We start from the raw sequence: 22129 nt of genomic DNA, 5'->3' as shown, positions 1-22129 counted from the left end.
GAACTGATGCTGAAGCTGAAGCTCCAACACTTTGGCCACCTGATTTGTAAGAGCCGACTCATTAGCAAAGGTTCTGATGCTGGGAAAGATTGAGGGCAGGAGGAGAAAGGGACAGCAGAGGATGAGGTGGTTGGATGGCATCACCAGGAAGCCTGGCATGCTGCAGTCCATGGGATCTCAAAGAGTCAGATACCACTTAGCGACTGAACAATAACAACAATGAAGAAAAGAATGATAGAATTCAGGCATACATTATAGCAATAAAAGTGTACTGCCAAAACGTCTTTCCCATTTCTCTGACCCACTTTGCTGACTTGCCTCTTCTGTCCTGTTTATAAAGCGCAAGTCCAAATGGGATCTAAATTTGCTATCTTGTAGTTCTGTTGTATCCTGGGATGTTTTCTCTTTAATGTCCTTCCTTCTTGTTTTATTGGTCTCTGTTTGTGAAGAAAGATTCTATGTCTATAGAAAAAATCTTTCTATTAGAAGAAAGAGTCTAATAAAATATATAATTATGCATTGCCGATAAGAATCAGAAAACTTGCTTTTCCTTGTACCAACCTCTACACCAGTAATTACTCCTCTCCTACACTTTCCAGTTGACTCTGCCACTGTCCTTGGGGTTGATTAAGATAGATTATACTGAGTCTATATTTCTGTTCAAGATTTGTGCTCATGACATTTGTCTACTGATTACTTAATATTGTATAAATTCATTGTTTACTTCCATAAAGTTACTGAAGAATGAATATGACATCAGATATAACTTTATTTTTACTTCCTTGCTGAAATTTTATTAAACTCAAGAGCTGAGGTCAAGGAATGCTCAATGATTTCAATCCATGTCCAATTTTCACATACTCTATGGAACATCAACTGTCATAATATTTTTATAGGCTTATCCAGTAATAAAAGTGACCTAATACAGAGAAGACAGTTGTCATTTTATTTCCAGTGACTCAGGTGTTTGAAATAAATCCCTAATAGAGAGTAATGCGTTAATCTAGCTGATCATATGTAATTGGGTTAAAATAACCACAGGCATGACTGGAACTTTCCATGAAAAATTAAGGTTATTTGACACCCTCCACCACCCTCACCTTTCCCCCAAGTACCCTGGCCTTATTTTCTTGCAAAGTGAATTCCATATCGATTATGATAGTGGGAGTGACAAATAGGTTCAAGGGATTAGATCTGATAGACAGAGAGCCTGACGAACTATGGACGGAGATTCATGACATGGTAGAGGAGGCAGTGATCAAGACCATCCCCAAGGCAAAAAGGGGATGCATCAAGACCATGCAAAAAGACAAAATAGTTGTCTGAGGAGGCCTTACAAATAGCTGAGAAAAGAAGAGACGCAACAGGCAAAGGAGGAAAGGAAAGATATACCCATTTGAATGCTGAGTTCCATAGAATAGCAAGGAGAGATAAGAAGTCCTTCCTCAGTGATCAGTGAGGAAGGTCCCATCACCTCATGACAAATAGATGGGAAACAATGGAAACAGTGTCATTATTTTCTTGGGCTCCAAAGTCATTGCAGATGGTGACAGCCACCATGAAATTAAAAGACACTTGCTCTTTGGAAGAAAAGCTATGACCCACCTAGACAGCAGATTAAAAAGCAGAGATATTTCTTTGCTGACAAAGGTCCATTTAGTCAAAGCTGTGGTATTTCCAGTAATCATGTATGGATGTGAGAGTTGGACTGTGAAGAAAACTGAGTGCTTAATTGATGCTTTTGAACTGTGGTGCTGCAGAAGACTCTTGAGAGTCCCTTGGATTGCAAGGAGATCCAACCAGTCCATCATAAAGGAAATCAGTCCTGAATATTCGTTGGAAGGACTGATGCTGAAGCTGAAACTCCAATACTTTGGCCATGATGTGAAGAACTGACTCATTGGAAAAGACCCTGATGCTGGGAAAGATTGAAGGTGGGAGAAGGGGACGACAGAGGATGAGATGGTTGGATGGCATCACCAACTCAATGGACATGAGTTTGAGTAAACTCCAGGAGTTGGTGATGGACAGGGAAGCCTGGAGTGCTGCAGTCCATGGGGTCGCAGAGTTGTACACGACGGAGTGACTGAACTGAACTGAATGATTATGCAATCTCATTTTCTGCTTTTTGTGAGAGGAAGTCAGATAACTGTTCAGGAGGTATCTTCTGTATAAATTCTACCGCTTCTTAGTAATGGAAACTTGATTTATTCTAATCTTCCTTCCCTTGGCTTTAATTTGCCTTCCTTTCTGCCATTTTAAAGGCGATAGTATGTCAAAATTAGAAGCTGATTGTTTGCGTTAATGAGGAGACCGTTGTTGTGAAAATTCTTTTTAGGGCAGCAGAGACAAAGGGTCTGATATTCTGGGGGTGGGGTTGGTAGAATTGAGACTGTAGGTATAAGGATGTGGGGTGTCCTTTGGGCATTTAATGTTTATCACCCATATTTCTCTGCACTGCCATATTCCTATTAATAGATGTCTCAGGGCATGATTGATTTTTTTCATGTTAAAGTGAATAAAGTAAAAGTGTTAGTCACTCATTTGTATCTGACTCTTTGGGACCCCCTTGATTGGCTCCTCTGTCCAAGAAATTCTCTAGGCAAGAGTATTGGAGTGGATAGCCATTCCCTTCTCCAGGGATCTTCCCGACCCAAGGATCAAACCTGGGTCTCCTACATTGCAGGCAGATTCTTTACCATCTGAGCCACCAAGATACTTAAGGGCATGATTGATTTTTTTCATATTAAGGACCTCCCTAATGCATATAGTTGAATGTGTGGATTCACGTAAAGATCCAGAAGAATAGTGAGATAGTTTATCAAGTGAGGGATCCCATCACTTTGTTATTAGTGCTAACTCAGTAGGAGTGTAAATGTTCTGAAGTGTTGAAATGGCTGGTATTCTGAAGTCCTCTCTGCCAACTATTTACCATTACCGGTAACCTTGGGCAAGATGTCTCAGTGACCTTGGGCAAGTTCCACAACATTTCTGGTTTTCACTTTGCTTGTTTTAAAAGGGCAATAAGAGTCCCTACTTCACAGGTTCACATAAAGTACCTAGAACTGTACCTGTCAAACAAAACCTACCCTTCTTTTTATTATTTTTATTATTTAAAGTTGGGATATAGTTGCTTTATAGTGTTGAGCTGGTTTCTGCTGCTCAGCGAAGTAAATCAGCTAAATATGTATATACATATGTATATATGTATATTCCCTCTGTCTTGGACCTCCCCCCATCCCACCCATCTAGGTCTCTACTGGACATAAACCCTGAGAAAGTAAAATTCAAAAAGACACATGCACCTCAATATTCACTGCAGCACTGTTTACAATAGCCAGGACTTGGAAGCAACCTAGATGTCCAAGGAAGTACTATTCTTATTGCTATTAGCTGTGCTTTTATTTGTTCTTAGAAGTAGCTGAGAGTTGAGGAATGTGCAAACTTCTCAAGTTACACTGCCCTGAGAAGTGCTAATTCTTATCAAAGTGCCAGGTGACTAATAAATACTAAAGGAGAGGAAATTGCTATTTCTGGCTGCTTTGAGGCACGTGTTTGAGTTGGCCGTGAGTGAAGTTTTCCTACTGTTGTGGATTTTGTTAATATCGCCTTCTGATGGACTTCTTCTGGGGTGTTAGGATGAAACTATAGTCCGCGTCCCTGGAAAATGCTGTCCACAGTGCTCTTCGCGGTCCTGCTCTGCTGCCGGCCACGTGTACGAGGTAAGCTTTGATGTGCCCGTCGTAGGTGCAGTGACACTCGTTCTTACACGCCCACTGCCTTGCTAACCATCATTCCGCCCCCAACCTCATCTGACTCTGTGCCAGCATTAGTAACTCAGTACATAAACGGCTTATTTCTTCTCTTCATGGAAAGCCTTTCTGAAAAAATTAAATTGGAGAGGATTAGAAATATAAAAGAATGTGCTGGCAAGCAGCACCTGGTTCGTGAACCGTGGTGAACTTTCTGTTGATACCTCTTGAAGGGAAAAAGGAGTACCACTGGTTACTGTCAGTGGACGCTTAACCTGGAGGCTCTGGGAACTTCTGTCTGGTTTGGACGTTATGCGCTGATATTCAAAGACAGTGTCTCCTGACTTACAGTGAGGTTGGGAGCAATGCGGGGTGGGAGGAGAGAGAGGGGAAGGGCAAGGCGCTTGTTGGTGGTGGTGGAGCCTGCAAGCTTGAAGGTACTATTGGGACAGTGTAGGTCAGCACCCAGCACAGAGCAAGCACCAAATGAAAGTGTGTTCAACAGATCGAATGAATGAATGTTCTGTCTTGGGAGTGCCCAGCTGAACCAAAAGAAGGTCACATTATTCTAAAGCAAAGAATATATCAAAAATAAACCCAACTACTTCCCTTGCTTACCAGTCATTCTGAGGAAAAGTAAATAGAAATTGTGATTTTTGATTCTCAGCAGAGAATCTGAAAGAGTATTAGGAGATGCATGACATAAATTCTAGATGGGTCCCTTGAAGTCTAGATGAAAAGAGCTCATGGGGAAATGATTTTTCTATATACTAGATCTTTGCTGTCCAATACAGTAGACACATATGTGCTAGATTATTTCCTCCTGGAAGGAAGAGCCTCTATATCTGTTATGGTGTTTCTGGCTGCCAGCAACAGAAATGCTCCTCTAAAAGTGGTTAAGATGAAACATTTATGACCTCACATAGCTAGAAGCCCAGCGGTGGGGAAGGCTCAGGGTTAGTTAGGTCTCCATGATGTTGTCTTTTGATCCTTGCACTCTCCCATCCTCAGCATGTTGGCATTTGCTTTCTGGCTTGTCCCCTCATGTTCCAGCCACTGTGTCTTCCACAGCTTCAGGCAGCTCGTCCTCACCCACTCATTACTTAAGCCTGATGGAAGAAAGGGGTGGGCTTTTCTTCTTTTATGGGGTAAGGAGAGTCCTTTCCTCAACCTCTAGCACTCTTTCCCTGGGGTCCCCTTACTGGGGGACAAAGTCTGTGGGCTGGCTACAAGGGAAGCTGGAAAAGTGAGTGTGTGGCCATGAGAACTGGGTCTCCCAGCAAAGACGAGCTAAAGAATAGCCATCAATTAGCCAACAACACTGACTTCCTATGAGGCTCAGTGTTCCCAGGCCTCTGTGTACCTAGGCAGGCCCTCAAGGCATCTGCAGAATGAATCTAGTTGAATAAGAATGAATCCAAAGTTCTCTTTGGACATCTCCTGACTTTTTCTTAGAGCCTCTTGCTGTGTGAATGTTATCATTTCTCAGGAGTACATTCAGTGTGACTCAATTAAAAACTAATAACATGTTGTGTGTCTTATGTGCCTCGTGTTTCTGTTTGATACATGTGACATGTGATTTTCCACTTTTTCCCCCTTTCTTCAGCATGGAGAGCAGTGGCTTGAAAATGCCTGCACCACATGTACATGTGACCAGGGTGAGGTCAGGTGTCACAAACAGCCCTGCCCTCCATTAAGATGCGAAAAGGTATTTGGGAGTGTGCAGCTTAATTCTCCAACCTTTATCGAGGTCATTTTCAAAATGCGTTTCTTGGTCCAGTGTGTCCCTTGAGGGAAGAGAAAGTGCTATGATGCTCAGATTATGAGATAGAGGTAGGAAGCACCTGCCTCCCAGGAAGGAGGTGGGGGTGGAGGGGAATCTGCCTCCATTTGGGGAGGTGGGGGAAGGGAGAGTGAAAGTGTTACTTGCTCAGTCCATGTCCAACTCTTTGTAACCCCATGAACTGTAACCCATAAGGCTCCTCTGTCCATGGGATTCTCCAGGCAAGAATACTGGAGTGGGTTGCCATTTCCTTCTCCAGGGGATCTTCCCGACTCAGGGATCAAACCCACATCTCCTGCATTGCAGGCAGATTCTTTCCCCTCTGAGCCACCAGGAAACGGTGTACAAACTTGGTGTTTTATGTCCTTTTGCTCTGATGCTTTGGTGCCCTCCTGACCACTGCCCTTCTCCTTCCTTCTCTCTGCTTCCTCAGGGTCAGAGACGGGCTCGGCATCAGGGGCAATGCTGTGAGGACTGTGTGTCTCCTGCTGGAAGCTGCTTGCACCAAGGGCTTGTGCAATACCAGGATGAAATCTGGAAAGGCTCGGCCTGTGAGTTCTGCACATGTGACCGTGGCCAAGTGACCTGCCAGACTGCAGAGTGTGCCAAAGTGGAGTGTGCCTGGGTAAGGAGTGAAGGCATCTCTGTTTGGACTTGAAACCCTCTCTCCAGCAGGATCAGTGGTCCCCCACCTGTTCCCTCCCATCCCTTCCCAGCAGAGGGGACAGCCAGGTTTGATGGCTCAATTTCAAGTTGTCTTCTAGCACGGAGATTCTGTAGTGTAAATGTTACTTTCTGTTCAGATTGGCTTGGAACAGCTAGCCTGGAGCTATTAGCTCTCGGTGCAGCTGGTTAGATGGGAAGCCCTGAGCCAGAGACATGGACACAGAAAGGGATGACGTGGGACAGGAGCCTAACAGTCAGCGCAGCTGGGCCTCGTCACTGGTGGCTGTCCAGCTCAGTCTGGTCTGAAGCAGAGTCCGCAGGTGCTCTGGGGGTCCGGCTTCTGTCACAGGCCCCACTGGCAGCTTTTAGTGGCGAGCCAGCATCTGGAGGCTCTTCCTGTGAATCAGGAAAGAAAATGAAATGTGTTTGTGTCTTTGTTTTAAAGAGGCACAGAGGGAGACCCCATAAATAATTAACTCTGTTGACCTCCGCAGACTTGTGCTGTCTGCAGAATTTCTAGAATCTTTTAACAAAGTAGCCTCTGTTCGGACTGTAGATATATATGGTGGGGAAATTGCCTTTTTTTGTTTTCCCTTTGAACTCAGTTTTGACCCGCTGCAAAACAAATTGCTTTCAAAGCTGTCTCCCTCTCCCTGGCCGCTCCCATCCGCCCCACCAGTTTCCCGCGGGGTTGTGAACTTGAGTGGATGAGGGGAGCTGGGAAGATCTGAAACACGGGGTGTCTGTGAAGGCATTTTTTCTTTCTTGTTCTCCCCCACGTCTCAACTCCTCTTGACATGGCTCCTGGGGAGGAACAGCCTATCAAACAGGGCTGTCAGTGACAGAGTTCTTTTTTCATGTTGCCTCCTACTTCTGGGTCTCAACAGAGCTGAGACACATTTAGGTAAAGAGGGCCTTGCCTTTCGCAGATTTATTTCCCTCTACATGCCTTTTCATTTCTCTTCTTTATGTCAGGGGAATAAGATTGGTTGGATGAAGATGAGAAAAACCCTGGTCAGGGCCCTCTTCTGTTTCCCTCTCTCTCTCTCTCTGGGGCCAAGACTGGGCTTCCTGGCCTTGGCAGTCTGCCCAGAGGATGCTGGGTTATTTCCAAGGTTTTAATTTGTCTGATATCCCAGGGTTTGTGGAAAATCTGGGAGAGGTGATCCTGGTAGGGTGGGTCCCTTAACCACCTAGTTTCAGTCAGGTGTATTACCAAGAGTCTCACTCATAGGAAATAATTTTACCCCTCACCCCCAGTGTTAAAGCATTTGCGAGTACCTGCCAGTCTTCCATGGCCCCTGCCATGGTAGCTAGCATAAGCCAGGTCTTCTCCTCTGTTTTTAGGGAAGTGGGGAGCAGCTGATGAAGCCAGTGAAATGCGTCTCAGTGTTCCGCAGGTCACCCCACAGCACCCCCCTCTCATTCTCCGCCCACGCCCACTCGTCTTCTCTTTTATGAATTGAGTTCTAATGCCTTTAGCCTATTTCTCCAGATCTTTAATCAGTTAGCACACATTGTTTTAAGACCCTGGATTCTACACTGAATGTACTACCAGATGGGAAATTTTAACCAACACTAAACCATGCAAAAAATATCCCTCAGCCTTCTTTCTGGGCCGTACTTCCGTAAATAGCTACGCTTAATGACCTTGTGTGAAAGTCACTTAAGTGTCTGCCCTGGTGGCTCAGATGGTAAAGAATCTGCCTGCAATGCAGGAGACGTGGGTTCAATCCCTGGGTCAGGAAGATCCCCTGGAAAAGGGAATGGCAGCCCTCTCCAGTATTCTTGCCTGGAGAATTTGATAGAGGTGCCTGGCGGGCTAGAGTCCATGCGATGGCAAAGAATTGGACACAACTGAGTGACTGACACTTTCACTTTCTCAATAACCTTGTGAAAGCCTGGGATACTCACTTCTTAACTTCTGTGTAGCTTGGAGATAGCAAGATGAATAAGATACATTTTAATCTCAAGAGTTCCCAGGCTTTTCGAGCGAAGTCGGATACATACATAGGAATTATAATATGCAATGACACCAATTATTAGGAATTAACATGAATAAAATGCGTTAGGAGCACCTGGAGAAAATGATGACATTTGCCAAGGGGAGCAGTAAAAGTACACTATTGGTATTTTTACTCAATTCTACCCCAATTTCTGCCTATTCTAAAATATATCAAGGTCATTTGATTTCTAATCTTCATACCAAAGGTAGAAGAAGTCTGTATTTATGTCCACAAAGGTGCAGAAAAGTAAACTTCTAGAGAAAGAGGCAAAATTGTGCAGCATCACCATTGTAATAATTATTGCATTATTATCAACAGCAATGTTATGATAGCATTGAAATAACAAACAGTTTTTCTTTGTTGATAAAGGAGCAAGTGGCATGACCTTTATCATTGATGTATAAAACCAAATCCCTAGACATTGAAATGTAAGTAAATCAGCAGTAGAATAGCATGACAGGATGATTTCCATGTTTCTATATTTAGTATTATCTTTGAGCATGAATTCAAATGATGAAGTCAATTTGCCATTTTTTTTTTTAAAAAAAGACCTCACTCAACATTCATATATGAGAGATAAAATGGTAAGGGAATCAAAGTTTCTAGCAAAAGACATGGAAGAAGGTAGTCATGCTGTAAATGTGAGGTGCTTTTCCCTTCTCCAGTGGAGGAAAATTCCCTCAAAAAAATGTTTTCTCTTCCAGTGGGCAGGTTGGTGGAATGACAAAGTCTCTATCTGGTGGATGGATGCTGGTGTGATTCAGTGGTGAGGGGTTAGCAGATTCCATCTGGCCTATGCAGCAGAATCCTGTTAAAAAGAAGAGTTAGTTTTGTTTCACAAAGCAATTTTTCTCAAAGCCAAAGTCTGATGCTAATTGGAGCAAGCTCCTCATCGCAGTGAACTGATGCAGTTTGGGGCATCCAGATGTCTATAAATAGCAAATCTATTTAGAACTTCCTGCCTCACCGAAACTGCATCCTCACTCCCCAGGAGAAGGGCTAGTAGTTATTTTCAGGAGCTTTTGAAGACTCAGAAAAGCTACCTTCTTTGCCTTAGTGGAGTGATGCAGGATCCATTTTCAGTTTTGTCTGTCTGTATTGTAGTAGGCACTCAAGAATGTCTCATGCATTTCAGCTTTAATAGAAGTACGCGTACTCTGTCTTGTTTCAAAACATTGTTTTAAGTGACTTAGATTACACATTTATAAACCCCTTTATATGCTTGGAAAGCAAATTTCTCTGTGTTTGTGGGTTAGACCTTCACTACCAGCTGAGTTGTCACGTTTCTGCAAAACAATTTATATGTAAATACGTCTGCTCCCTGTAGCACCCTCTGACTGGCATGAAATTTTGAGGGATAGTGATCTATCTAACCCCCTCCTTTTCAAAATAACTTTTTCGATATTATAAAAATTATGGTCGTTCATATATTTTTGGATTTCTTTTAAAAGTGATAGTTCCATTAAAATAACACATATTCACTTAGAAAATTGAAGGCTCAAGAGAAGTAGAAAATAGACTTTAAAATCCATTCATAATGCTGCAATTGAAAGACAACCAATGCTTTTCTTTCATATTTTTCTTTAGTACACAGTGTTTTTAAACATAAAATACTGTGATTATTCTGTTTATGCAATTTTACATTATTCAGTTTTTACCTAACATGGTTTTTACACTTCAAATGTAATATAGATCACAAATTAAATAATGTCTTCATGTAAAGAAGCATCATCATTTTTTAAAAAGTAGATACACCTTTAGAAAGTGGGAAGTGTTTTAAAGAATACTCTTTAGCCTACAGATATTAGATGTTACTATATTCATATGAAAAGTTGTAAACAAAGCTTGTCTTTTCAATAGCAGATTTCCTGGGAGGTAGGACTTATGTTTAATGAAATTATGTTTTCTAAGTTATAGAATTCAGAATTATTTTTATAGTAAGCATTTATTATTTTATAATAAAAATTTTGAAATGATTGATTTTGATAAGTTAAAAGTGATAAAATGATGACTTTGAAAGTTTAATATCTGCCTTTCTAGTATGGCATTTCTTTCCTTCCTCTTGTAATTTTTTAAATAGTGATTATGTGAATTGGATAACAGTTTCAGAATATTGAGTAGAAATTAGTTTTCTGCTATTTAATTTATGCCTGAGACTTCATCTGTGCATATAGGGATGTGCCTGATTTTGTATTCAAGGGAAAATGTTGGTGTGATTTGAGCACTGTTAATGAAATCAAATCACAGGTTCAAGCCTTGAACATAAATTTAAGGTCCTTTTCTGAAACTCATAACTTTCCATGACTACAAGATTACTTGTGGCCTTTCTTCTTCATGAGAGTTCCTGGTCATGGGTAGGAAATCATACACAAAGATCATGAGAACTGGAAAGGAAAAAACACCTGGAGGAAGGGATGAGCTGTATTGACTAGGCTTTTCATAGGGTTATAGCACAGGGGAGATTCAATAAGCCATGAGTCAAAGCAGATGGGTGTGTTATGGCTTTTCATTCTACTCAGGGAATTCAGCCACTTTGCAATTTAGTGCCGCTACCTGGAGATGTTAATTTGCTGTGTACTTCTGCAACCTTTATTCTGCAGGGTGAAGAATTAATTCACTTAGAGGGAAAATGCTGTCCTGAATGCATTTCAAGGAATGGTTATTGTGTTTACGAAGAAAATGCAGAATTTGTGAGTATCAGGCTAATAACTGAAGACTAATAAAAATGAATCTTTGGAAATTAGTTTAATAAGGGGGCATTACCTTCTCATTTATTTTACCCATTCACTTGTTTAACAGACATGATTGCACAACTGTTGTGCCAGGTACTGGAGATACTGAAGCCCACCCAGCAGGCAGAATCCCTGCTCTCAAGGAGCTTTTGTTTCACGGTGGGCAGATAGACGACAAACACATGTGTTGGGTGGTGACGGGCACCACTTTGAAAATAAAACAGCTGGGTAGTAACTGAAGGGAGAGAGGCATCTTTTACATTGGGAGATGGGGCAGTCCTCTCATGAAAAGAAATTTGAGCAAAACCTGAAAGAAGATGCTGAGGGAGTGAGCCGGGGATGTGGTGGAGGGGGATACATACCAGAAAGAGGAATCAGCAAAGGAAAGAACAGTGAAGAAGTGTGCTTGGCAGGCCCAGGAAACAGCAAGAAAGTGAGCTTGGCTGGAACCAAGGGAATGAGGGGGAAAGGCTCTGAGATGAGGTGCAGGAGGAGCCTGGACCCCGGTTTCACCCGGACCCAGACGGGAGCTGCTGGACAGTCTTGAGCAGAGCAGGGCTGTGAGAGGCTTACTTGTGAGAGAGTCACATTGGCCACCATATGGGCAAGTGACAAAGGTGGTTTGGTTAGAAGGTTTTTGCAGTAGTCTGGAGGAAAGTGGTGGTGGTTTGGTCTAGGGAGGCAGTGATATAAAGTGATCAGGCTCTAGGTTTATTCTGCAGGTAGAGCAGAAAGGATTTTGATGTGTTGGATGTAGAGCAAAACTCTATTAGTTAAGGTTTTATTTATCCCTAAATCTGTACTTTTTTTTTCTTCTATACCCCCGGGGAAACATATTTATCTTAATCTCTTCAAATTTGCTCTATCTTTATAGCTCTTATTTTCCACGTGGGGTTCTTGGAATGTTGATAAATTCAATGTGTTCTTAAAAGCACAGTCTGTTAATCATAGATACAACTGCTTCACTGACCATTCAAAGTGGGATTATCAGTATTAGGATTAGGTGCTTTGACTGGTGAACTGATTCCTACACCCTTTTCTCTTGTGATCTGGGTGAATTGCACCTGTCAACTTGCCAATGTTTTGTATAAGCTGGGGATGCTGTGTTGTGTAGGGTTAAAACATGAGAGCTCTAAATTCAAACCCCTACTTTGTTGCATACTGACAATGACCTTGGGCAAGTTAACTTAATCCTCAGCTATAGAGATAAAAATAGTACTTATCTCATGGGTCTATTGAGATGATACATATAAAGTTAGAACAATTCGGGCATATAAAGAAGCTTAAGATTATTATTATTATCATCATGCTGTTGGCATTGTTTGCTTCATATTGATACTTCATAATTTAGTCACCTTTGTTTCCTAAGAATTTAGGAGATTAAAGGTTCCCTATAAATATTGAAGTTGTGTTTTCTCTCTTTATCACAGTATTAATTTTCCTCTCCATTTCTGGAGGTAAATTAAGCCCAGTAGAATTCAATAAAAGCAAGTTGTTTTAAATAAGCACAAATTCCCATGATGCTGCAGTACCATAGGAGTTTCAAGAATTTGCTCTTACAAGCTTAGGTCTCTTGCCTGCAAAGTCCTTGGTATTGAGGGGAATTGAAGCCAAATACTTCAGCACAAAGTGAGAATAAGAATTCAAAAATATTTCCTAGGCATATTGTCTTCACCTCGTATTGGTATGCTTTTCTTGTTTTTGATACATATTTTATTTCTGTTCATAAACAGTGACTGAAGATGCTTGTTACTTGGGGAAAAATGGATATTTCCTATTAAAAAAATGACTAGCTCAGCCTAATGGTGTTTTTAGTAGTATAAAAATAAATATATTTCTGTTTTGCTTTGTTCCTAGATGTCCTCAAATGCAAGTAAAGTTAAACATATTCCAGTAAGTATAAATTTTTAGATTGTAGATAAATATGTAGAAAATTATTTTAAGCAGTGATCTACATAAACTGTCCTGGGAAACCTTAATGCTCAGTATTTTTGATAGTCATATTTGATGGCACTATGGTCTGGGATTAAGAATTGTAATGATAACAAAGACTGATTCACTGAACTTTTGCTAAATACTGTCAACATTAATTGTTCAGAATGCTTAACATCAACTGACTTAATAAACATTTTATCAAAACTTTATTTTAAAGTATGCCCTTTTATTCTCTTTAACAATGCCTCCTTCATGTCCCTAAACATTCTGGTAGGAACTTTTGTCTCTTTTCTATCTCCAGGGTGAATAGCACAGTGAGCAGAAAGGAATTGCTCTTTATAATTCACTTTGGACGCTCTGTCAAAGCACTAATGTTTATTATCATCATTTGCTTGGCTGAAAAGAATATTTAGTGTGAGAAAGCCCATGGCACATCCACAGCCCACTAAATGTGGATATGCGAGAGCTGTCACTGTAAGAATACATGACCTTACTGTTGCTTTTGCTGTAGTAACAATAAGGAAATTCAGCATTTTTACCTGTTTCCTGCTGTTGTTATAAAGACTGTATTTAATGTACCTGCTACATTAAATATGTACACCAGGTACATAGTAATCCCTTCTGGTTTTGTTTTTTTTTTTTTTGCTGAGATAGGTTGAGAAACAAGTGTTATATGCTTCTTGCATATTCTGGAAGCCCCAGAATGCTTTCACATTTTATCCTTCTGCCTGGGTTCTACTTTAAAATAAATCAATTATGAACAAAGGAGGAGAGACACTATCCTTTTAAATTTATAACTCTTGTTGTTGTCCAGTCACTAAATTATGTCTGACTCTTTGCAACCCCGTGGACTGTAGTACACCAGGCTCCTCTGGCTTCCATTGTCTCCCAGAGTTTGCTCAAATTCATGTTAACTGAGTCAGTGATGGTGTCTAACTATCTCATCCTCTGCTATCCCCTTCTCCTTTGGCCTTCAGTCTCTCCCAGCATCAAGGTCTTTTCCAAGAAGTTGGCTCTTCCCATCAAATGGCCAAAGGATTGGAGCTTCATTTTCAGCATCAGTCCTTGCAATGAGTATTCAGGGTTGATTTCCTTTAGGATTGACTGGCTTGAACTTTTCTACTGATGTCCTGTTTCAGAGTTAGGTTTGACATGGTACTAATCAGGACCCTTCACTTTGACCCTTATGGAAATCATGCGTTCTCTACCAGCCAACTGGCTTCTGAATCTCTGCACTCTGATAACAATGTCCTTCTTTGCTGTCTCCTGCAGGAGGGGGAGAAGTGGGAGGATGGCCCTTGCAAGGTGTGTGAGTGCCGGGGGGCTCAGGTAACTTGCTACGAGCCCTCCTGTCCTCCTTGCCCGGCGGCCACACTAGCCCAGGTGGTGGAGGGACAGTGCTGTCCTGATTGCACATCAGGTGGGTCCATGACCAATTTCTGTCTGCTGAGCTGTTCTTACTGCCACACAATTCAGAGAGATCTCCTCTCCTCCCGCCCCTTGCTTATTTTTCTCTATGCATTCACTCGGTTTGTTTGTTTGTTTCTTCTTAATTTTTTCTAACAAATGATGCTAATTAATCTTGACCCATGCATTTGCCAAACTCATCTGATTATGAATATGTGACCTCGCATAGGTCATTGGTCCTCTGAATCCTCATGTTCTTGTTGTTAAAACGGCCTTATCTTCCTTGCAAAATTATTGTGAAAATCAAATACAATAATGTTCAAGAACTTGTAAAGGCAAATATGGTTACTAGGACTGCTTCGTTGTCAAAGATCGAAGAAAAATTGTTGCAAGTTTGTTATGGATGTTCATTTCTTTAAGATGAACTATTAAACAGATGGTTCCTTTTGGAGTTCTCAAATGGGTTTTTGAAGATGAAGGATCCATTAATTTCTTCCAAAAGAAAATTTTATCTACTTGTTCTGCAACTCTGCCTTCAAATCACCTGGGGTTGAATTAGTTCCAGTTAATAATTGTTGGCAAGCCCTAGAGTTGCTCTGGCTGAGTAGTAATTTGCCTGAGAGCTCAGTCTGCCTTGGAGAAGTGGCATTTTCTTGCACTCATGTTTCATAATTAATTGTTTTCATCTGCAATTTTTCATATTGGCAGTTGCACTTGTGGCACTCAACATATTTTGGCTAATCGGTGTTTCCATGAAGAGTTTATCATGGGAAAAGCATGGCAATGTCAGGGTTTCATTACTTTACCCTCACCAAAGTGATTCTTTGGGCTTTCCAAAACAAATATGTAGCGTATTATAATTTCCCAAACCTTGAAAATCAGGTCCTTGACAACTGTGAAACCGAACAGTAGTCCTGTGCTGACAATTTACCATCAAGTTCAGTGATGATCCCAGTGACTGGTAATGAGGTTTGAAATCTTGGAGAAAAAAGAAGAAAAAAATAGCTGTATTTTTTTTAGGAATATAATAACTTTTTCAGTAGTGTAGGTTTTATGTTTTAACCTTTATGCATATCAAAGGTTAGGAAAAACTTCTAGGAAATTATAAATCACCGAATCTGTTTAAATCATCTATCATGGAACTAGTCATTCCCATTTCTAGAGGTATTCTAGGAGACAGAAGCATGAAAAGGCCTAGTTTGGTAATGTTTTTAATGTTTTCACTTTGGGGACACAGTGATTGTATTTCAAACAAGGAGCAATTCCTTGAAATCTTACATTGAAATCAATTTTGCTATTTGGAGTCCTTTTTCATCCCCAGAGTTTTCTCCATATTTTTTTACAGATCCTCTACAGCCCTTTTCATGCATAAAACCTATACTGTTGAAAAATAGTTATTATTTTCTAAAAAAAGCAATACAGCCACTTTTTTCTTCTTTTTTCTCCAAGATTTCAAACCTCATCACCAGTCATCGGGATCATCACTGAACTTGGTGGTAAATTGTCAGCAAAGGGCTAGTTTGGTATTGTTTTTAATGTCTTCATTTTGGGGACATAGTGTTTTTCAGTCAAGGAGCAATTCCTTGAAATCTTGCATTGAAATGAGTTTTGCTATTTGGAGTCCTTTCTCATACATACCCAGAGTTTTCTCGATATACGACGCAGATCCATATACCCCATAGACCCCTTATTAGAAGGAGGTAAGAGGAATCATATGGTCTTTACTGAGTTCTCCTCTTCTTTGTCCTTGATCGTAGTTCGTTGCCACCCAGACTGCTTGACGTGCTCTCAGTCTCCAGATCACTGTGACCTCTGTCAGGATCCCACCAAGTTGCTGAGGAATGGACAGTGTGTGCACAGCTGTGGTCTGGGGTTTTACCAAGCTGGTTCTTTCTGTTTAGGTAAGGCTCCAGGCAGACCACCCAGGGAGGGACTGAGGCTCACTGGTGTCCTGGGTGGGGTCATGGTGCAGGAAACTCACAACTTCCAAACACCATGAGAAGGGGGTAATGTCATCTGTAGGCTACTTGACCTCTCTACACCCATCTCACATTTGATGGGTGTTTCCACTCTTACCGGGAGGTATTAATAGACGATGGGGCAGTCAGATGTTTACTAGGTAGTCATGGCTGGATTTCTCGCTTTCAAGGGTAGTCATCAGTTAATCCAAGATAGAACTTCAGAGGTAACATGACCTTCGAGATCACTTACTAGAACTTTATTGTTTTGCTAATGGGGACTCTGTGGACCAGAGAATGAGCTGGCTTGCTTAATATCACACAGATAATTGATAACAGAGCTTACCTCTTGTGGGTTACCAGAGGATCCAGAGGGGGTTCATGTGCATTTCAGAATCTTATAGTACATATGGGGCTTCCCAGGTGGTGCTAGTGATAAAGAACCCGTCTGCCAGTGCAGGAGATGTAAGAGGTGCGGGCTCAATCCCTGGTTCAGAAGGGTCTCCTGGAGAAGGAAATAGCTACCCACTTTAATATCCTTGCCTGGAGAATCCCATGGACAGAGGAGCCTGGCGGGCTATAGTCTATAGGGTCACACAGAATCAGGCACTACTGAATCACATAATACATATGAGAGGGAGCTCTAATTGGGAGAATTGGACTTGGTTGAGGCCAAATCATAGTTACTTTTTCTCCTATCTCTAACTCAGGGGGTTAATTATCCATTTTAGAATGTGTAGCTTTACACCCTGGCTATGAGTATAACCTCTCTGCGCCTCAGCATACTTACCTGTAAAGTGGGGTGGTCCCAGTACCTTCCTCAGGAGGTGTTGTAAGGATACACATCAAGTGCTTAGAATAGTGTCTGGGATGTTGTTAGGCCTCGATAAAAGTCGACTGCTTTTATTATTTTTGTAATTATTCACTTCTCCCTACTCTCTCTTCTGATTCATAATCTACAAACCTCTTGGAAGTTATTTATATCTCTGAATAAGGGGTGTTCTTATAAATGATTGAGTGAGAAAGCTGTTGGGGGCAAACGGATAAGAAGAGAAGAGCAAGACCCTTGAGCCTAACTGCCTGGCTTCCAATGCCAGCTTCATGTGACCTTGATCTCAAGCAGATTATTTTACCTCTGTGAGCTTGCTCATCATTTGTAACATTGGGATTGATACTCTACCTCATAGCGTTGTTGTGAAGATTAAATGCGTTTATATACGTAAAGCACTTCACGCGTTGCCTGGCAGGAAATACATGCTACGTAAATGAAGGCAGGTAGAGTTATTTTCCTGCCTACCTGATTCTCTGTGTCTCCAGAATTGGGCTGTGCAGGGGCTGGCACCAGGGCGGTGCCCTTGAGCTAATGAGAGGTTCCCTTTCTCTTTCTCCTGCCCTTGTCGAGCCAGCCTGCCAGCCGCAGTGCTCCACCTGCACCAGTGGGCTCGAGTGCTCGTCCTGCCAGCCTCCCCTGCTGATGCAGCAGGGCCAGTGTGTGTCCACCTGTGGGATCGGCTTCTACCAAGACCGCCACTCCTGTGCAGGTAAGCCCTGACCCGCCGTGGGCAGGCGGGCCACCGAGAAAGCCACCCCGTCCCCAGACTCCCTGGGGTCACCCGGAACTATAAGCAGCTCTTGAAGTAGGAGAAGAAATTCTGAATGTGATTCCTGATGACATGAGAACAGTAGATGAGAGACCTGATAAACAGTGTCTTTATAATTTATGAGTGCTTTAGTGATGTTCATTGTGATATGATTTCTAGAAGTCCTTTCACGCATATCCGGGGGCCCTGGGACAGTATCTGATGAGCATTGTACTTTGACTCGGGCTTCCCAGGTGGCTCAGATGGTTAAGAATCTGCCTGCAATGCAGGAGACCTGATCCCTGGATCAGGAAGACCCTTGGAAAAGAGAATGGCTGCCCACTCCAGTATTCTTGCCTGGGGAATCCCATGGACAGAGGAGCCTGGCGGGCTACAGTCCATGAGGTTGCAAAGAGTCAGCCACAACTTAGCAACTGAACAACGACAAACAAAATCCTTTGGCTTAGATTGTCATTTTAAAAAGTTGTTAAGTCAGATTTCTTCATGGTATAAGAACACAGGACTTAAATGAAGAGGAACTATATTTATGTATTTTTAAGCTTTACTTTCACTTAGAGAGGGAGAAACAGAAATAAGAAACATGGATAAATAAAAGTAGGCTTTTAAGTTTACTCCTTTAGTATCTGCCTACTTAGCATATGTCTTAGTATGTGTTACTTTAGTAGCTTTATATGCCTAATTTTTGGTTTTTTAAATTTTATTTATTTATTTTTTGGCTGCTTGGTCTTCACTGCTGCTCATGGGCTTTCTCTGGTTGCTGTGGGCAGGGCTTCTCTTTAGTTGCAATGTGCAGGCTGGGCTTCCCATTGGAGTGACTTTTGTTGTGGAGCCTGGGTTCTAAAGCACTTGGTCTTCAATAGTTCTGGTGCACGGGCTTAGTTGCCCTGTGGCATGTGACATCTTCCTGAACCAGAGATTGAACCCATGTCTCTTGCATTGGCAGATGGATTCTTAACTACTGGACCACCAGGGAAGTCCTTATTTATATTTTTAACTATATATCTTTTTTATTACAATCTTTTTGAAATTCTAGTATCTTAGGCATCTCTGGAGGTGGGAATCATCATAATATGATTTAATTTGTATTTTATACTTGACTGTTTTTTCAATAGTGATTATAATCATGGGTATAAGTAAGAGTAAATGTATAAAGAACTTTTTTAAATGCAGAAATGGAGGGAGGTGTGATGGTGAGAGCAAAGAAAAGGACAGAATCCCAAGTTTGTCTTTTGAAAGAGACAGGGAATCAGGTGTGCCCAGAACCTAAGGCAGGGTGTGCAGTGGCAGGAAAACCTGAGGAGGCAGATGGACCAGAGGGTGGGTCTCGGATGTCATCCCAGAGAACTGTGGTAACTGAATTCTGCAGCTGAGCCAAAGGGCAGGGATGTGACAGGAATCGGGAGATGGCCAGTCTGAGGGTCAGCTAGTAGGCTCCTTGGTTAGATTTTCAGAAAAGTCAGAGGGAAAATGGTAAAAGAGAACCAGTGCTATCTAGGCTATTTAAGTAATAAAAGCAATTTGCATGCCCACCTATGGATAAGCAGATAAACAAAATATAGTCTGTGTATGCAGTGGAATATTATTCAGCCTTTAAAAAGAAGAAAATCTTCCATATGAGATAATGTGGCTGAATTGGGGACATTGTACTAAATGAAATAAGCCAGTCATAGAAGGATGGATGCTCTATAATACCCCTTATTTGAGGTATCTTGGTTTTCCTGATGACTCGGTGGTAAGTAAAGAACCCGCCTGCCAGTGCAGGAGATCCAGGTTCCATCCCTGGGTCAGGATGATCCCCTGGAGAAGGAAATGGCAACCCACTGCAGTATTCTTGCCTGGGAAATCCCCATGGACAGAGGAGCCTGGCAGGCTACAGTCCATGGGGTCAAAAAAGAGTCAGACATGATTTAGTGACTAAACAATGATGACATATTGATGCATCTAACATAACAAAACTGACAGAAGCAGAGAGTAGAAGGGTGGTTGCCATGGGCAAAAAAAAAAAAAAAAGGATTCCTGCAGTTAAGCAAGTCTAAAATTTTGGTTGTGCAAGATGAATAAATTCTAGTGATCTGCTGGGAGAAAAAGAGAGTCAGTGCATGGTATTCCTTAGGTGTGCAGGCTGAATGAGCTCCAGGGCCAGGTGAAAGTCCCTCATGGAGGAGACTGCTGGCCGTCTCCACTCCTGGTCATAGTTATGGGCAGGATCCACAGGACTGTGGAAACTACCTTGAAAGGAAACACTGGTACTGTGTGTGCCATGTGGATGTGAGGCTAGTGGGCCTGGATCCAGTCACATTACAGAAAGGGAAGCACCCTAGTTTATGAATCTGACATGGGGGCTCTTTGAGATCTGAAAGAATTCTATATTTCTGTACCCCCAACATCAAGGGCTGCACGAAGGGTTCAGATTTGTTTGGCATTTGTTGTGTAAGTGTTTGAGTGATGAAGGAATGTCCTACCCCTTGGTGATCCTTGAAGTACCAGTTTTTTGACAGCAGTGTCAGCCACAAAAGAGAAAAGAACTCTCAATGTTTATTACAATCCTGTTCTATTTACTGGTTATTTTAGAAAAGGTTTAAAGTGGGTGCATACGAATGCTTTTTTAAGTGTCTAATGGTTTGGCAATTTAGGTAAACTGCTGAAATTTCAATTTGATGAAATTATTGAATGTATTCTTTATTCCTTTCTTCTATCCCATCAAAGAGACCTCCTGCTAGCACTCTTGGAACAGATTTGCCTTTGAAAGGGAAGTAATTCCCCCTAGATTTTATTCCCCACCCATACCTCCTCCACCCCAGCCACATGTCCCACATACATGTTTACTTTTTTCTTTTTTTGGCCACTTTCCTTCCTCCCAAGCCCAGTGTTTTAATTGGTGATGTTAATGTGGTTTCAGGGCACTTTGAAATGGGTAATGTTTCATTTGATTACTGGTTTATGTAGCTGACTGCTTCCACATTCCATCCACATGCCCATACACAAATGCCTTAGTAGAAAGTTGCTGGGAAAATTTGTTCATGCTCCCTCCAGGGAATTAAACCAATTTGCTTTAGTTCAGCCTGGTTGCATTTTTATGCATAAAATGAGAAGAAAAAAGAGAGCAAGAGGAGAGAGAGAAGAAAGAGAACGATCTTAAAAATTAAGGCTACACTTGTGATCAATTTCCATATACTCGTTTGATGGTGAGATTGCCCAAATAAACTTTCTCATTATTGGAATTTCTTTTTTTTGCAGTATTTGTGCTTTGCACCATTTTGAGTGTTTTTTCACCACCGACCTTAGAAGTTGATCAACCAGTGCTCGTTCAGAAAGTGCTAAACTTTTCAAAATGAAGCCTGCCATTTTATGGTTTTTCTGGATTGATTCCTTCTGCCAGAATCATTTATGTTCTGGCTGGCATTAATCGCCACTTTATTGACCCATCAAAAGCAAAAGAAAGTGAACACATGCTGAGGGAACTCATTACCAGAAATTAGCTGATTAATATTCATGCTCACCGTGTTGAATATGAGACAGGATGAGAAATTTGAGGCAGACCTAAGAGGCAGACCCAATAGGCACATAGACCTGTGACCCTTCAAGAAAAGAGTCAAGCAAGTAAACCAGAGGGAGGTAAAAGAAGGGCCTGAGTCCTACCTAAGAACCACATCCTTAGGGGCCTTTATCACTGTTTCTTTTCCCTTGAGTTTTGTGGTATAGACACACATATACGTATATGCCTACAAACGTGTACACGTGTACATATATTCACATTATTGTTATAATCTTGTGCTTGATTAAACTGAATAACATAATTAGAAATCACATTTTGTGTCCCCCACCAGTCAATGCTTCATTTCCTCTCCCTTCCCCAACTTGAGAGTTTAACGCTTTGATCACTTTACCTGAAGGCTCAGCACCACCCAGGCTTTATATCCATCTAAATTGGAGATAGGCGATCTGGAAGTTGTCTCTTTCCCACAGCAGAGAGGACCAAGGAGTAATCACCCTCCGGATGCCCAGAACTCACCCTTTAGGTGTGGCACTTAGGCATCTGCCTTAACCCCTAGACTTCTTTTTTGGTGCCAACTAGATCTGGTCCAACATTCCTTCTTGACCCTGTGGACATCAGGTCCTGGGCCTGAGTTTCTACTCTGGTTCCTGCCACTTGTCCTGTTGTGACCCATTTCCAGGAATTAACAGCCCATCTCTTAACCCTGACCACATGGTCAAGCTTGATGCATGTATGGATGTTGTTTGCCCCACCTCCACACCACGTGGCCTTGTACTCGTCCACCATGGCTGTT

General features: G+C 41.8%; 1 protein-coding gene across 3 annotated transcripts in view; it reads left to right on the top strand.

The window, feature by feature from the left end:
• FRAS1 (Fraser extracellular matrix complex subunit 1) overlaps positions 1–22129 on the top strand; it is a 502305-nt gene that overhangs the window by 215775 nt on the left and 264401 nt on the right. For all 3 annotated transcript variants that reach the window (XM_043906392.1, XM_043906393.1, XM_043906394.1), the window contains 8 exons: positions 3639–3722; positions 5359–5460; positions 5969–6160; positions 10808–10897; positions 12797–12832; positions 14147–14294; positions 16039–16182; positions 17646–17780. In XM_043906392.1, coding sequence (XP_043762327.1) covers positions 3639–3722; positions 5359–5460; positions 5969–6160; positions 10808–10897; positions 12797–12832; positions 14147–14294; positions 16039–16182; positions 17646–17780 — 931 coding nt within the window. The remainder of the gene's footprint in view (positions 1–3638; positions 3723–5358; positions 5461–5968; positions 6161–10807; positions 10898–12796; positions 12833–14146; positions 14295–16038; positions 16183–17645; positions 17781–22129) is intronic.

Source organism: Cervus elaphus, chromosome 6 (assembly GCF_910594005.1).
Source record: "Cervus elaphus chromosome 6, mCerEla1.1, whole genome shotgun sequence".
Classification (NCBI taxonomy): domain Eukaryota; kingdom Metazoa; phylum Chordata; class Mammalia; order Artiodactyla; family Cervidae; genus Cervus; species Cervus elaphus.
This window is presented reverse-complemented; position numbering and strand designations above follow the sequence as displayed.